The sequence below is a fragment of the Lissotriton helveticus genome, chromosome 4_1, assembly GCF_964261635.1.
Source record: "Lissotriton helveticus chromosome 4_1, aLisHel1.1, whole genome shotgun sequence".
In the NCBI taxonomy this organism is placed as follows: domain Eukaryota; kingdom Metazoa; phylum Chordata; class Amphibia; order Caudata; family Salamandridae; genus Lissotriton; species Lissotriton helveticus.
This window is the reverse complement of record NC_136063.1, coordinates 1,829,877,306-1,829,893,668: the sequence shown is the minus strand read 5'-3', so window position 1 is coordinate 1,829,893,668 and position 16,363 is coordinate 1,829,877,306. Positions and strand designations below refer to the sequence as shown.

Here is a 16,363-nt window from a genome sequence, read left to right as displayed (position 1 = left end):
GTTACTGCCACAAAACAAGTGCATGCCACAATATAAGAAATCAGTCGACAGACTATTAATGCAATTATGGGCAATGCACACACAAAGTGAGAAGAAATTCCATTCTGAATTGCTCGCAAGACCAATCCGTTGAAAGCAATGTATCTTCAAATAACACCCCAGTATAGGCATAAAATCCTGACCAGGTTTCTTCCCCATGGGATAATGCCAAATGTAATAGACTGCAACACATGAGGAAGCGAGCTTGAGAGTATTTACACTGTAATACATAGCACACCCTCTTTAGCGGTGTTACCAGAGATGTTAAGACAAGTACAGAATAAGCATAGAGTTTCACTCACTCTTGAATCAAATTCATGAGAATTTTTTAGACCGTTCTCCTCATAGTTCTGAGGAACAAGCTGCGGTTCTGGCAGTGTGCTAGTAGCTGGCCATCCTTCTCCTTCAGGATAATGAAAGGAAACTTTTTTTTAGGTAAGTTTACACCTCTGTGGCCCATGATATCTTAAGTTCACAGGCCAGTAAACCGCATGAAAAATTAGAGTAAATGTTCTAGCAACAAAAATGCTGTGAAAGACTAAGAAAAAGCAGAAAGCAAAAATATGGACTGGCTCTCCCTCAACACATGAATCCAGTAGGGGTGCCTATAATCTTGGTAATTGTGACAAAATTAAAAAGCCCAATTCGGCATCAGTATCCTGATAGCTGTTTTTCCAGCTCCTTTCAGGACTTTGGGGAAAGTAAAAGAGAAGAACAAAGTGGACGGACAGAGAAATGCAGAAAAGACAAGTGCATCAAACAGAAAATTGAATCAGTGAGTGAAGCTGAGGCCAGTGTAAAGAAAGAAGAGAAAGGTCCGAAAACACTTTAAGAAAAATACAGTGACAGGTCTAGAAACGAAACATGCAGTGCAAACAACAGATACTTCTGTAGAACAGGACTGATGCAATAGAGCTTCTGGACACCGCAGCAGAAGTGACAATACTTTGTCTGACTCTCAACTAAAGAAAACATACAGGTTCAGACACCTGATGGACATGTAATCCCTGGAAGACTGGTTCATAATGTAGAAATACAGATTCAGGGTGATATACCTTGCAGTATAAAAGTTATATTCTGGCCTCTTTTATTGGATGCTTATGCACCATTCTTGTAGAGGATGACCGGCCTTCAGCATCTCAAGTTGAGGAGGTAATATGGCGAGCGTTTTCCTCTTTAGTACTTGGAGAGCTCACGGAAAAATATGCATGTGAGTAGGTTCTGAAACAATCTCTTCATTGCATAAAAATCAAGCAAGCTGAGAATAAAGGCTCTGATCCACATGTAATTCCCTTAAGTAGTAAGGCCCAGGTGCAAACTCAATATTCTTTGAAGCAAGAGGCTAAGCGCGATATAAAAGCTCTTCTTGATCAGCTATAATACAAAGGTAGAATAGTCCCTTGTAGTTCCACAATGAATGACCTTATTTTTCCAGTATTGAAGCATAATAACTCATACAAAATAGTTTTAGATTACAGAGATATAATACATATACACACACATGCTGTACAAAAACACAGATAGTGCTAGACTAATGACAAAATTATGAAAATCTAAAATTACTTTTGAACATATGCAGTTGTTATTTCTAATATAGCACCTGAATCTCAGTATCCAACTGCTTTTTCTTTTGGTGCTTTTCTGTATACCTAAACAAGATTGCAGATGTAAAATTAGAATGGCCCTGTGCTTTTTGCAGCAAGAATCACAGAGATCTAACAAGAAGATCCTGAGATGCTATTATATATTGATGAAATATAAATTACTAACTTGTTTGGGTAGACAAAATTCTGAATTTGTTACCCCGATATTGGTATAAAATTACGTATAAAAAATCTAAAATTAGATTTTTTAATATGATTTTTCTTGGATATGAATTATCCAGAGAGGGTAAAGGAGTGACACCCAACATACTACATAAGTGTGCTACTATACAACCTCCAAACACATTGAGAAAATTACATGCATTGATGGGATTTCTCAACGTTGGTAGAGCTTACTTGCCACATTATGGCGAGCGAGTTAAGCCCTTGTATGATTTAATATTCACATATTATTCTGAAAAACACTGGACCAAAACTCAAACAGCTATCTTATATGGACTTCAAAGAAACATGATCTAGACTAAATATTTACAGACTCAAGATCATAAAACTAAACTAGTCATCAATCTTTCCAATACCTCATGCTACACATATGAAGTTTTTATTGAGGAACAGACAACCCCAATCGAGTACAGATCACATATGTTCTCTTCGGCTGAAGAATGCTTCAATCCCACAGAGAAAACTTTCACTGCTGTGCATTCAGCCATACTGAAAGAGCACCCTTTGGTGAAGGGGGTCCTGATCATTATAATCTCTCCTATAACTATACTGAAAGCTGTAACAAAAGTAAATATTCCTAATGCTCAGGCACTACACCTGTGCTGGGTAAAGTAGGCATCTTCTATAAATGCTGCTGTAAGTTTGAGCATGACTCTTTGCTCACACACAGAACATACCACAACCTTTGAATATTTTAGCCATACACGAGTATAAGAGTGTGTTCTTCACAGACTGCTCTGTACAACCTGCGGTTGGTATTAAGTACAAATATTCAGTGGCTTGTGCTGCAATACCAGGAATTTTTTAAGTTGGAGACTTCAAGACACTATGCACATGTACTAAAGTTTTAGGCGATTACACTGCACAGCTAGCAGAAATACATGCCTTATTGCTTGCCTTGCAAAAGGCTTATTCGTCAGTCCCTACACTTATTGTGTCCGAGCACATAAAGAACATTTATCACACTGCTGCTTGAACAGTCAATAAAAAGTAAGCAACTTTGGGGAAAGGTAGCTATCCTGGAGGATAAGCCTCCTTTGGTCCATGTACAGCAAACCATGGACAATAAAAGTGAAAGATTTCATATTATTGGGAGCGTTTGGCTCTTTTAAATGGCTCCCCATTGGTGTTTCATGGTATAAGCGTCACGTTGATCGCGTTGTTTATGAAAGGTCCTGGAAACGCTCACGTCGTTTGTTGTGCCAGTGAGTTTTAAGTAACCTTTGCGGGAATTCTCCCCACCATAGTGATAGCGGGTTGTCGTATTCTAAGCCACCTCATCCCCTTTTTTCATAGATTGACTGATAAAGACCAAGTGCTACCCGAGCGATACGCGCTTCATTTTACTATCGATAACACTCTAATAAATCTTCGGGTACACGTAATTACTGCGGTCATGCACGTAGTTAGACGCGGTTGTTTATTGCAGTGAATTTTGCATTTTCAGCGTGCAGGTACCGCTCATTAATGAGCCTCTTCGATATAGAACAGCGGTAAGCCGCCAGTGAAACTTACTTTTGCACTTATTACAATAATTTTTGCACGGTTCACATGTACGTTCAGTTACACGCAGCACAGTCCCTTTTCATGCACATTTTTTCGATCACGGTTTCTACAGTTCATCGGGGGCGTTGGTCTTTTGCTGTCTGAGTGCAAATCCTAAGAACATAATCACACGTTGTATCTAGTGAATCAAGGTGTTTCTCATCGAAGTTGTTCACTGTTATCATTTATGCTTTGTGTTGTAGATCTGGACTGAGAACAAAAAAAGGAATTGTCGACATTTTGTTAAAATGTTTTCTAAGCATATCCCCTGAAGAAGGGTTCTTGATGAACCCGAAATACATTGGGAATTTTTGAGATTTGGATGATATGCATATTTTATGTAAAATGTATTGAACACATCCTATGTATGCATTTACTTTCACCTTTGCGAACAGCTAATTGAGTTGAATGTCAACTGTTCATTTCAGTTTGTGTTCTACCTTTCGTTACTCAAAAGAATGAATTCATGAATACAATTGAGGAATTGCTTGTTTTCTTTATATTGTGAAAGAATTTTGTTTAAAAGCTTGTGGAATTTCTAAAAGGCTTTTGAGCCTATCTGCAGTGCTACATGCAGTCTGTGGTTTTCCACAGACTCATTCTTTATAGTTCTTATCTGTGAGGGACACAGGGCACAATCCCTCTCCACATGTAGGCAGGCTAAAACTCCATCACAACCTTTAAAAGTTGCATATATATTTTGAAAAAAACTCACATGAGATTTAGGTGTGCAGATCTACTGTTCATTTGCCCTGGTGTTCCAGCCATGTCCAAAGGAGCAGAGCCTCCTGACAAAGAGTCCACAACCCCACTCCGCCCTGTTTGTTGCAGTATCACATGGCGGTGGTGTTGTCCGTGAACACCTGCACTACACTTCCGCGGACAGAGGGAAGGAATGCCTTCAGTGCAAGCCAGATCGTCCTCGGCTCCAGAAGGTTGATGTGGAGCCCGGACTCCGCGGAGACCAGAGGCCTCTGATCTCTGCCTCTCCCATGTGGCCCGCCATCCCAGGAGGGACGCATCTGTCACTACCACATGCTCCGGTTGGGGAATAGAGAGGGATCTGCCGCTGACCCAATTGCCGTCCATGAGCCAGCACTGCAACTGTTTTGCAGTGCCCAGGACGTGGTCGGACAGATTGCTCTGAAAGTTCAGGTCCCACTGCAGAGCCCACATCCGCCACCTGGCGTGATGCACCAGTAGGATGCAGGAAGCCATCAGCCCCAGGAGCCACAGCGTCAACCTGACCGAAATTCATGATAAAGGCTGAAATATCAGAATCAGAGCCTGAATATCCCAAACCCGCTGTTTGGGAGGAGAAACCCGAAACTGCGCTGAGTCCAGAACCGCTCCGATGAAGAAGAGCTTCTGCGAGGGGCACAGATGTGACTTCGGCACGTTGATGGAGAACCACAGCGAGTGCAGGAGATCGGCCATAGTCTGGAGGTGGGAGACGAATGTCTGGGGCGAGCCCACCTTCAACAACCAGTCATCGAGATAGGGGAAGACTGAAACCCCTGATCTGCGCTGATGAGCTGCTACCACCGCCATCACTTGGGTGAACACCCGAGGGGCACTGGTGAGGCCGAAGGGGAGAACGGTCAACTGAATGTGCTCGTGGCCTACCGTAAACCGCAGGTAGCGCCGGTGGGCCAGCAGGACGGGGATGTGGAAATATGCGTCCTGCAAGTCCAACACTACCATCCACTCTCCAGGGTGTAGGGCAGCCAGGACCTGAGCTAAAGTCAGCTTTTTGAACTTCTCCTTCCGGAGGAAGCAGTTGACTTTCCGGAGGTCCAAGATAGGGCGTAGGCCTCCTTTGCCCTTCTTGGGTACCAGAAAGTAGTGGGAGTAGCAACCACGTCCTACACTGGCCCAGAAACGCGCTTGATGGCCCCTCTGGCCAAGAGGGCCGTAACTTCCTCCTGCAGAAGTTGCAAGTGATCCCCCGACATGCAGTGGTACTGTGGTGGCATGGTCGCAGGGGTCACCTCGAAGGGGAGGGAGTAGCCCCTTGGGACGTTTTGCAGCACCCACCTGTCCAAAGTGATGGTTCGCCAGTGGAGGAGGTGATAGCGGACCCTGCCCCCCACTGGCGTCGAATGGGCCTGAAAGCTCGGACTAGGAAGGCTTTGTGGCAGATGCTGCGGGAGTGGATATGGACTGACCTTGCCGTTGTCCCCCTGCACCGCCACGGCGGTTACCACGTCCACTGTAGTGTCGTTCCTATATTCCCAATAGGCTCTGCGAATTGGAATAACATATCCTATAGATGTGACGTAGGACTTATGTCTACTAGGTCTCTATCGCATATATTAGACTTAATTATGAGTGCCAGTTAGCTCAGAGGTCACTAGAAACATTCTCGAATAAACAAGAAGGGATTAGTTTCTGACAACCGCATAAACATGACAACTTTGTTTCCCCAGGAATAAAACTGATCTTTAGAGTCGTGGAAACAATAGATAGATATTTTACTCAGTCAATCGTGCATGCTTCGTTTCATCAGAGGTGCAGAGAAATAGAGAGACGGGCGTTTTCAATAAAAGGGTTTATTGAACAGTCTTCTTTCTCAGACAAGTAAAATGAACTGCTACAATCGTAATACTGGTTGCAAAGTATAATGCATACAGTAAGAAGAGCACTATAAAATAATACTGTAACAGCATTGTATGGTTCCTAGACCATAGATAAATACATACATAAATAACAAAGGCTAAAACGTACTCAACTGGTGCTTCTAAAATATGCCTACCCCGATGTACCTAACTTAAGTCTAGTACGAGGGAAGAAGTAAGTGAGGTGTAGCATAGGTTTAGTTTTTCTTTGCCAAGAATCTAACCAAGATTTCTCTTAGGGTCTAATCAGCTCCGTACCATGGTTTTAGAACGAAGGAGGTCTGGTATCTCTGTCTCGGGACTCGATTTTCCAACACCCAGCGAGGGGAGCTTGGAAACACTGGAGCTGGATTCTCAGCGAGAGAAAGGACAGCTTCTCTGTCAGTGCATCAGCTGGAGGGTCGGCTTCCTTCGGCACTTGCTGTAGCGAGCTGTCGGCAAGTAGATAGTCGAGCTTCTCCAAACCACCGTGTGTTTGCTAGGGCAAGTGTAGGCATATTTATACCTTGATGGTGCCTAGTTTGACGTAAAGACGGACATAATAACGTCATCAAAGAACCCCAAGGGAATGGTAGTTCTTTGAAAACGCCATGATTTTTAGGACAAATCAATATTCAAGTAAGAGTATGTCCCTGACTGCTGAAGCGGAGTTGTCCAAGAAATCGTTGTGGCTTTTTGGAACTAGTGGAAGTAACCATGCCTGTATTTGGACTGGATGGGTTATGTCTAAACATGGGCAGGATTTCTGAGCTATATAAGGGCAATGGGAATTGTACCTATATAAGGGCATGAATCGGTAATTTTCGCTCGGATCCTAAAACGCCATACAACACTGCGACCGCTTTGAGGTTGGTTCTGCGGCTTGTGGCTGAACGAACGTGTGGGGGCACCGCTTCCTTGGCCACGAAAGAGGCGAAAAGCAGAAGTCTGCTGGTGTTGGCCCGACAGGCCCAAGGACTTGGCCGTAGCCCTGGAGTCCTTGAATCGCTCAAGCGCACTGTCTGCTTTGTCGCCAAAAAGGCAACGGCCATCGAATGGCATGTCCATGAGCGTGGACTGGACATCCCCTGAAAAATTGGTGGACCTCAGCCAGGCGTGGTGACGGATCGCCAACGTCGTGGAAATCGCTCTGCCCAGCGAGTCCGTGGTATCAAGTCCACATCTGATGGAATAATGTGATGCATCCCGACCCTCAGCAAATGCTTGGGCGGAGCCGTGCATGGGCCTCCTCCGGAAACTGGGGCAGCACGTCCGCAACCGTATCCCACAAGGAGTGGGTGTAACGGCCCAAAAGGCAAGCGGTGTTGATAGACCGCAACCCCAAACTCAATGAGGAGAACAGTTTCTTTCCAAACTGATCAAACCTTTTGGATTCCCGCTCTGGGGGAGCAGTCGGGAACGCGGTCGGGGATGTAGAGGCCTGGATCACCAGGCTCTCAGGGGTGGGGTGAACGGACAGAAAGCAGGTGTGAAAAGTTAGCCTGGCATATGATGTCCACTAGTTCTAGTGGGCACCTTGCACCAGTCTAATCGACCCTTATTGATGGTGGTTGTAAAGTCAACCTTATAGAAAGCTATCCTAAGGGTAGCAGTGGCGGGAGTCTTCCGGCTAAGACTTCAGAGAGCGAATTAAGCCAGTTGTTTTACCAATTATAATCCTTTGAGTACCAAATGAAAGCACACCACACAAGGTATATATCAAATATATATGTATTTATTCTAAACACAACCCCTCTCCACTCTTTATGAGGTCAGAGGTAAAAGTACAATCCAAGTTACTTAATTAGCATACGATAAGTTGCACAGTATACGTTTTGCCCTAGGGGCCTCACAAACCATGTACTAAAATAGTGGTATAAGAACCATGTGACAATTAGAAAGCAGGCCTGGGGCCTGTGGAATCGCTGGGGCTACTCTAAATAACCAAAGGTTAGGATATAGGAGGCCCACGGGAGAAGCGAGCAGTGTCTAAACACAGCCGCGGATTACCATTGACTATCTATGGGAAACAAACAAGTTACAAAGTTACAAGTTAAGGACACTTCTAAATGAACTACAATGGAACCCTTTTAGACTTAGACACTAGGAGGGCCAATACATTCAAGACTACCAGAGTACTCGTGTTACCTCACCCACGGAAGCCGGGTGCATAGGTCTCTTTTGAAGTCGGGTTTCGTCTGCAATTTCAATGTAGATCTGCAAATAAGTGCTGCAGGCGACCAGAGGAAAAGTGTCCGGGTGGATCCAAGGGTGGATCTAAGATCTGTAGAACCTGAGAGCAGAAGGGACATAGTCTGGGCCACTTGCCAGTGACCAGGGCGGTGACAGGAAGATGCCACCAGATGTCGGGTGATTTCAGGTGAAAAGGTGAAGTTTGTCTCTTCAGCCACGCGGACCAGGAGGCGTCGACGACGACCAGGAGCGGGATTTGAGCAGTCCCACGAACGATCTAGTTGAGTTTGCGGTGTCGGTATCCGGATTGGACCCAACAAGCCTTGGCAAATGCAACCAACGCAGGATGTCAAGATGGCCTTCGGTGCAGACCAGCAAGGTCTGTGGAACTTCTCCTTTGCAGGGAAATTAGGGCAAGCCTGGAGCAACCAGGAAAGCAAGTTAAAGTAAAGGATTGTCTTCTTGGGGGCTCACTAGCCAACGGCCTAGGAACCGCGAAGACGCGTCGAGTGGAAATGCACAAAGCGAGCCCACGAGCCACTCGTGTAGTGTGGAGCTGTGAGCTTCGGTGCAAAAGGTGCTCGGGTCTGGGGCTTCAAGCACCCCAATGCACAACTTCGGGATACCTCAGGAAGTCGAAGCAGGTAGCAAAATGCAGGATGTACAGGAGTTCCGGTCCCATGTCTCTCGTGTCCGCCACAGGTCTCAGCTTTCCTGTGAGCGAAGGTCGGGGTCAGAGATGTCTGTAAGTCTGTGTCCTGTGTCGCAGATTCTTCGGGATCCGGTGGGAGCCTCGAAAATGCAGGCCAGCAAAGATGCTGTTGCTGCCTGTTTGAACAGGGTGGTCACTCCTTGACCACAAGGTAGATGTCTTCCGTCTTCCAGTCGAAATGGAATGTCGAAGGTCCAGGATATATGTTTCATAGTTTCGTCCAGGGTAATCTAAAGTCCTTGGGACTGGGATCCTATACTTATACTAAGTTTAGGGGTTGGACTAACTTTAAGGTCCCTCCTATGGGTGGACCTGGGGTGGGGTGGTTATACCCCTTCCCCTTTGTCCAGTTTCACGCCAGAGCTGGGGCTGATTGCCCCAGCAACTGGTTTGAACTGGGAAATGCAGTGAGCATCTAGTGTGCCCCAGGCAGTGTCTGGAAAGCATTCACTGAATGCAGCCCTCCATGCCCCAATAAACAAAGAGCCTGTCTGGGCTGGCACCTCCCTGGGCAGGAAACCTATTGTCCAGGCCTCCCCTGCCAGAGTTTCGTCATGCAGCAGGAGGGCAGACTTGTGTCTGTGGCAGCAGCATCCATTTTGTGATGCTGAGGCTCTGTTTAACTTTAAACGGGTAAACCAGTAACTACATGTCTTCTCCCTCTAAAAGGGTGGAATGCTACCCCTGCCGCCAGAACTGGTGGGGGGGGGGGGGGGGGGTAGTATTCCAAAGTGTTTGACACCTTACACAACATGTTTTGATAAAGCCAAACCAAAGTTACCCTTAACCGCGAGGATTATAATGCACTTAAGAGTATATGGTATGGCTATATCATAGAACAGCTATAAGGAGATGGTTCCGAAAGCTGCAGAGGGGCTCAGCTCATGCTAGGGCACCCTCTCACATAAAACCAAGTACTCTGCCTCCAGGATTGTTAAGGCCTGCCATAGGAGTGACTTATAGGTGTATATGTGTCTATATGTATATATAGATATAGGTATACTATATCTAAGTAAGGTGTGATTACACCACCTTACCCAGGCTGTGTGAACACCACTGTGGTGTGAGTTTGGAAGGTAAACCAGGGGTGGCACAATACATACTGCAGCGCCTGGTTGGCCTAGGGTGCACCTATGCCCTGGGTACCTATGGGGGCTCACTAGTGTGACCCAGTAACCAATCTGGTATGTACCTAAAGTACATGGTATCAATTTAGAGAGAGAACAACTGGGATGTGGGCCTGATTAGCAGGTCCACAGTCACACTAAAGTCGAAAAACCAGAGAATCACAGCAAAAAGTGGGGGTAACCATAGGAAGCAGGCCTTACTCTCCTACAACAGGGGTCGCCCGAAGCCGGGCGGTGGCGTCGGGCCATGTTCCGATTCACAGGGGGCACTGTGGAGGGCTTGGACCAGGTGCCCATCATAATGTCCGTGAGGGCTTCATTAAACAGAAGCATAGGCTCCGAAGAGCTTACTGGCCGCTGAAGCACCTCGGTGAGGAGATTAGTCCAGTCCTGACTTAACTGGCACTGTCGTGCCAGATGTTCCTCAGACCCCTCCCAGTCCTCCCCTTCTGTGTCCTGAAAAACAGGTAAAAACGACGGAGCCTGGTCATAGGTGAATTGCTCACCCACCAACGCCGGAGACGGCGCCGAGTGGCGTCGCTCTGACGTCGGACCCGGACTGAAACTGGGGGCGGCATCGTCCGAAGACGGCGCTGGGAGTGACACCAATGGGGTTGGCACCGGCGGAGGAGTCGTAAGGTCAACCGACGTCAAACGGGATCCAGGTCTGGATCCCTCAGGGGCCCTGCGGCGTCGGGACCGAAGTCGACACCGGGGTCGAAGCCGCGGCCCGCGAGGGCCCGAAGTCGGGTCTGCGGGGCCTGAAGGCGCGCCGGCAGGCCTTGACGGAGGGAAGTGAGTCCTTATGGCCACGAGTAAGTCATGTATCTCCTCCGATGTCGCATGCAGTCCAGGGACCTGAGGGTATGGGCCCGGAAGCGACGCCCGCGGCTCCGATGAAGCAGCGCGATTGGTGTCACCCGAACCTTTAGCCGCGTCGTGCGACCGGCGAGGGGAGTCAGAAGAGCGATCTCACCTCTTCGACTTCTTCTTCCTCGACTTACCGGAGGACTTCAACCCCGACGAGTGGTAAGGGCTCGACGAGCGTAGATGGCTGCGGCTCTGCCACCGGTCCCTCGATTTCCTCCTCGACCGGGACCTCGAGCGGCACGGAACCGACTGCCAGATCTCGAGGAGCTTGTGGGACTGCTCCCGCCTAGCCTTCGAGGTGAGGGCCCGGCAGTCGGGGCACGACTTGTGGTCGTGGTCGGCCCAAGGCAGTAGAAACACCGGTGGTGGGGGTCGGTCACCGACATCAGGCGGTGACAGGCGTCGCACGGCTTGAACCCAGGCATCCTTATCGGCACCAGGAGTCGATAGCGACTTAAAAATAATAGCCAAAAATAGGCCAAAAAGTTAGTAAAAAAATACTAGGGTACTAGCTCTTTCCGGATCTGCGCTTGCTGGCACGGAAAAAAGAAGAACTGACTTCAGCGCGCAAGGGCGGCGTCTAAGTGCTCCGACGCCGTCAACGGACACGGAGCCGCAAACGACTCCTACCGGCACACAAGGGTACTGCTGACAAAAACTTTCCGGATCCAGTCTGACGCCTGGGGATATTCTAAGGTAAGAAATCTAACACTAACCTTTTTCTTTCAGATACATAACTTGCCCTGAGGAATGTTAGGTGGTCACACCTAGCATGAAACGCTCATCAAAGTACAAAAGTATGTGCCTAATCTTGATGTACCTGGAAAGGTGGCAGAGTCTACAAGACATGTTCTTTTGCTTCTCTTGACTCTGTTACAGAACGTTAAAGAAGCCACAACTAAATTAGCTAATGTGAAGCACTAACTCTGCCATGATGAAGATAGGATGGGTGGCTCTCCAAAGTGGGAGAGCTAGTGCAAGAGATTTTCTGTGATCAACAGGTTTTCTGGCCATCTTACAGGCAGCATATGCCATTTCTTGGGGTAGGAGACACTCAAACAATAATCTCGCCACAATTGCCTGGTTCAAGAAAACACAGGAAGGTGTCAATCGATCACATAATAAAGCAATATGTAGCCAATTCTGTGAAGTAGACCTCCTTGGACACCAAGGTGCCTCTGGAGTAGATCAGCACATCCTCTCCTACTCTCTAGGAACTATCTTAAGAAGAGTAAAAGCTGTGAAGTGCTATGTCCCACTCCAGGGACTGCCAAGCCTACTGTATCTCCAGCTCTACACCAAGCACCAGCTTTAATAGATGAACTGGATACTGTGATTTCAAATGCGCAACACCACACCTGGGGTTTACAATAAGCCTTCGAAAGAGCAGACATCACATGCAGTGATTTCGATATAAGAAACTGTACTATATGAGAATGATTCTGATGTCAATTTTAAGAGAGAATTCCTACTCCTGTAGATAAACAGATGGTTTCTTGCTTTCTGTTCGTTTTGGGACAAATATCTTCTTCAACTAAGGTCCTACATCTGGATTACCATTGATGTCTTTTTTTTGCAGTGGATTATATTGCCAATTCTACTTTTGTTTTTTGCATATGGGAACTATATTCCTGAGAAGGGAGTATCATTTTCAGTGGTTCAAGAATTGCTTTCACAGTCTTCTCAAAGAGCACATAGGGATTATCATGCTGTGAATCTTACTGTGTATCCTGTGTTGGATGGTGTTGTTTTGGAAAAGGTTCTTTATCAAATCATGGGTAAAACAGAAGTGAATTAAATTATATGTATTTTAAACGTTTCCCTAGATGATGCCATCATTCAACCGAGGACAGGTTTCACCCTAGTTATGGGCGATCAGCTAGGTCCAAACTCAGGTGGCATGGTGTGCAAAATAACAACGGATTGGGATGAGCCGCAATAGATTACCAGTGGCTGAGATTAATTAAAGCATTCCATTCATCAGTTTTGTGTATTGTCTAGGGCAGCTAGAAACACTTGGTGGAAGGAGAACACGAAACTAGAAACATCAAATGTACTCACCACTATATTTATGTTGGAACCATGTGGGCACAACATGACTATTCTGCATGCTGCTATTGCAACAAGCTTTTAGAGTGATATTTCCTCTGGGAAAACATGCTGTGAGCTTATTCTTGGGACACAGATACCAGAGATTGAACAGATAGAAGTCCTAGACTACCCAAAGATCGTAACTATGGATTAGAGATTCAAGTTCACACAAATTATCTACATTCATTAGATTTATATTTCACCAAAAAAGGTGACAAAACTTTTCCCAGGATCATGAGACCTTTGGTCCAGGTGTCAACATCCACAGGATGATTTCTTTCACATGTTGTAGGACTGTGCGCTAATTCAGCCATACTGGTCCAAGATAGTGGATGAAAATGGGGAGATTGGGGGAAGGGGATACCTCTTAATCCTTTAGCGTGCTTGCTGAGAGTTATGAAGAGAACCAAGAGTGTATGCTGTTTTACAGATCTGGCGTCTAACTGGTCATGATAAAAATAGCAATTGGATGGAAGGGAAGCGTTGCACCAAAGTGTTCACTTTGTCTGAAAAATGTACATAGATGGACAATGGCAGAACTGAAAGCTTTACGTGTGATAAAGGGGCGAGTTGCAGGACTCGGATTGGTGGCAAACTGGGAGATTTGTTTGGGCAGAGGCCAAATCGGATGATTTACCACAACAGATTAATTAAATGTCGGCAGAGAAAGGTATTTATAATAAAATGTTATGGCACAGATAATATGTTGTGATAATATGATGTGCTGTACGTTACATTGGTAAATGTGTATACTCCTATAACGTCTTATGATTTGCTCCTAGGCCCTCAAATAAAAACGTGATTGACAAATATATGATGCTCACATCTCAGGTTGCAACAATTTGCACTCGATGGCCTTACCCAGAAGTTATTAGTAGCCTGGTGTTGTTGCTCTGAGCGAGGAGGAAGAGGGAGTTCTGTATTAAGGGAATTATGTATGTGTCGTTTGTCCTCATCTGACTTACAAATGCAATGTTCGGACATATGACTATTGCAGTGTACTGAGATATGCCAATTCTTGCACAAAGGATAGATATTTTTTTTAAACAAATACATAAAAAACAACTTGCCAGAACACGTTGGATTCCATTCTGAAAGAAGGGAACAATGTAAAAAGAGAAGCTATTTCTAAGCACAATCTGTTAAATAAAATATATAGCATATACTGTAATTGGCAAACGTTTAGATCATCAGGAAACAACATCAACATCAAACTCGAAACCAGGCGGGATGCAATCGTACTTAAATATGACTAGACCGCAAGTTTCCTGAAAACACGTATGAAAGAAAGGAAAAGTAATAGATGCTACTTACGAGTCAAGATGCAAAACACTCTTCCCAGTTCTTGAACATGCAGCCGCAATAATCGACTCAGGTAACCCTGGGAAAGACGAGAAAATATTTTGACCCTGCAGTTAATTTATTGAAAGTCATAGGTTGACTCAATAAATTGAAGTCATCATGGACAAAACAGTGTCAAGTAAACCCAAAAACTTTCAATCCTATTTGATTGTTCTACATTAAAGGTAGCATTTACTTCTACAATCAACGAATTTAAAGGCACAAATAAAAATAATACATAAATAAAGGCATATCTAAAGCACTGTAGAGCACTTTTGGGAGAAAGGGCAGGTGCAAGGTTTTTTTTAAAGATTCTATGACATACATTCATAAAACACACAATAACAGAAACCTACTACGAATATACCAAATAAATGAAACCTGATTTAGCAGAAAAAAAACAGAAATGCACTTTGATGAAAAGAGAACACCTTCTCCTCCAAGAACATTTAAAAACAATAAGTTAAAAACTGTTTTAAGAGAAAAGAAAGTGAGCCACAGAACAAATAGCTTAAGAATTAAAGAGATAAAGGAATGTAAGGAGACTAAATTGTAGAGAGGAATGATCGAAAAAGTGCTTGGTGCTGTAATGAGGGTATAGACACCCCCGCTTAAAAAATAGAAAAAGAACACAAATACATCATTGCACAGTATCTGATCATTATTATCTAATGGAGGTAGATATGTGATTTTCTCGGATATTCTCAGAACACTTTGCATATTGTTATCTCACTGTAACTTTATTTGCATAACCCAGTCATAGGAATTAAAAGTGCCAGACACAAAGCTTTTCAATCTGCTATAATATAGTTTCTGTAGAAAATAGGTTCAACTCAGTATGCATGAGCCAATGAATTTGAGAATCTTTGAAAGCGACTCAAAGCACAGAAACAGCGGCCTTTGCACAGCAAAATGTTTTCTGGTGCCCATAAGGTATACTTCAAAGTCAAAGTTGCAAGTGATTAAATAATTGAGCTGATAGCATCTGGTTGTCAGTGATGGGACACCAGACACAGATAAAGAGAAGGCATTGTACTGCTCTAACCGATCTCTAAAGTCATACTCGCAACATGGGGACTACTGATGTTTCTGGATACCAAACTGCAGAGGTAGTCATCTCATAAATAGCTAGCTGTAGTCCAAATTTACGGAAGGCTGACTATCTGCTGCGATTAGGTCAACATATTGGTTCCCAGCAGCAATGGGGGAAAGTGGTATTACGTTTAAGTTTTTAACTGCAATATCACCACGATAACAAGGGTTAAAGAGATTTCTCCAAATGATTCCAGACTCAAGGGGACAGCCTTAACCAACAAGATACAATCCTATGGCGAACAATAAACGGAAAAACCCTAAGCAGCCCTCTCCAGCTAAACATGAAGTGATATGAACGCAAACAAAGTTGGAAATAGTATAAGGCATATCAGACTCATCGCATCAGCGCCAAGAAACCGTCCGGTGAACGCAGCGCTCTACAAATCCTTTTTACATTACATTACATTAGAAAGCCTCCTGCAGACACATAATCCTACTATGAAGCAGATATCTTATTTTCACTCTAGGCAGCTGAGCTGAAAAAAAGTCCCAAATTGTGGCTGGACCATTTCCTTGTGATGGTCCTCCATGCAGGTGTCAGTCTAATAGGCCTTGCTTCTTGTCCGCCTTGCTCTGCTCTATCTCCATGCAAGGCGGCCCAGAATGTTCTCATTTCAAGGCACACAGTAGGATTTCCTCCAGAGTATTAGAATGGTTCTTTTTGGGAAAAACAGTAACTTCTATAGTCGGGTCCTGGGTCAGCCATTTATTTATTTATTGAGTTTGATATAGCGTAATGCCTCTATACGAATATAGAAGTACAGAAATTTACAACCTGCTGGCTCCAGTGGACCAATGTTTACCTAAAATGTGCGACACTGAAGGGGAAACCAGGACCAATTAAGTTGGGCTACCAGTTGGAAAATTACCAGGGCAAGGCTGCAGGAGGCGTCCGAGGAGGGAGCGTTGTTGCCGGATGGCCTTGGG

The 16,363-nt window shown here is 45.1% G+C and overlaps 1 protein-coding gene across 2 annotated transcripts in view; it reads right to left on the bottom strand.

The window, feature by feature from the left end:
- The window catches only part of CHM (CHM Rab escort protein), a 732,389-nt gene that overhangs the window by 624,471 nt on the left and 91,555 nt on the right, over positions 1-16,363 (bottom strand). For both annotated transcript variants that reach the window (XM_078688468.1, XM_078688469.1), the window contains exon 2: positions 14,315-14,381. In XM_078688468.1, coding sequence (XP_078544594.1) covers positions 14,315-14,381 — 67 coding nt within the window. The remainder of the gene's footprint in view (positions 1-14,314; positions 14,382-16,363) is intronic.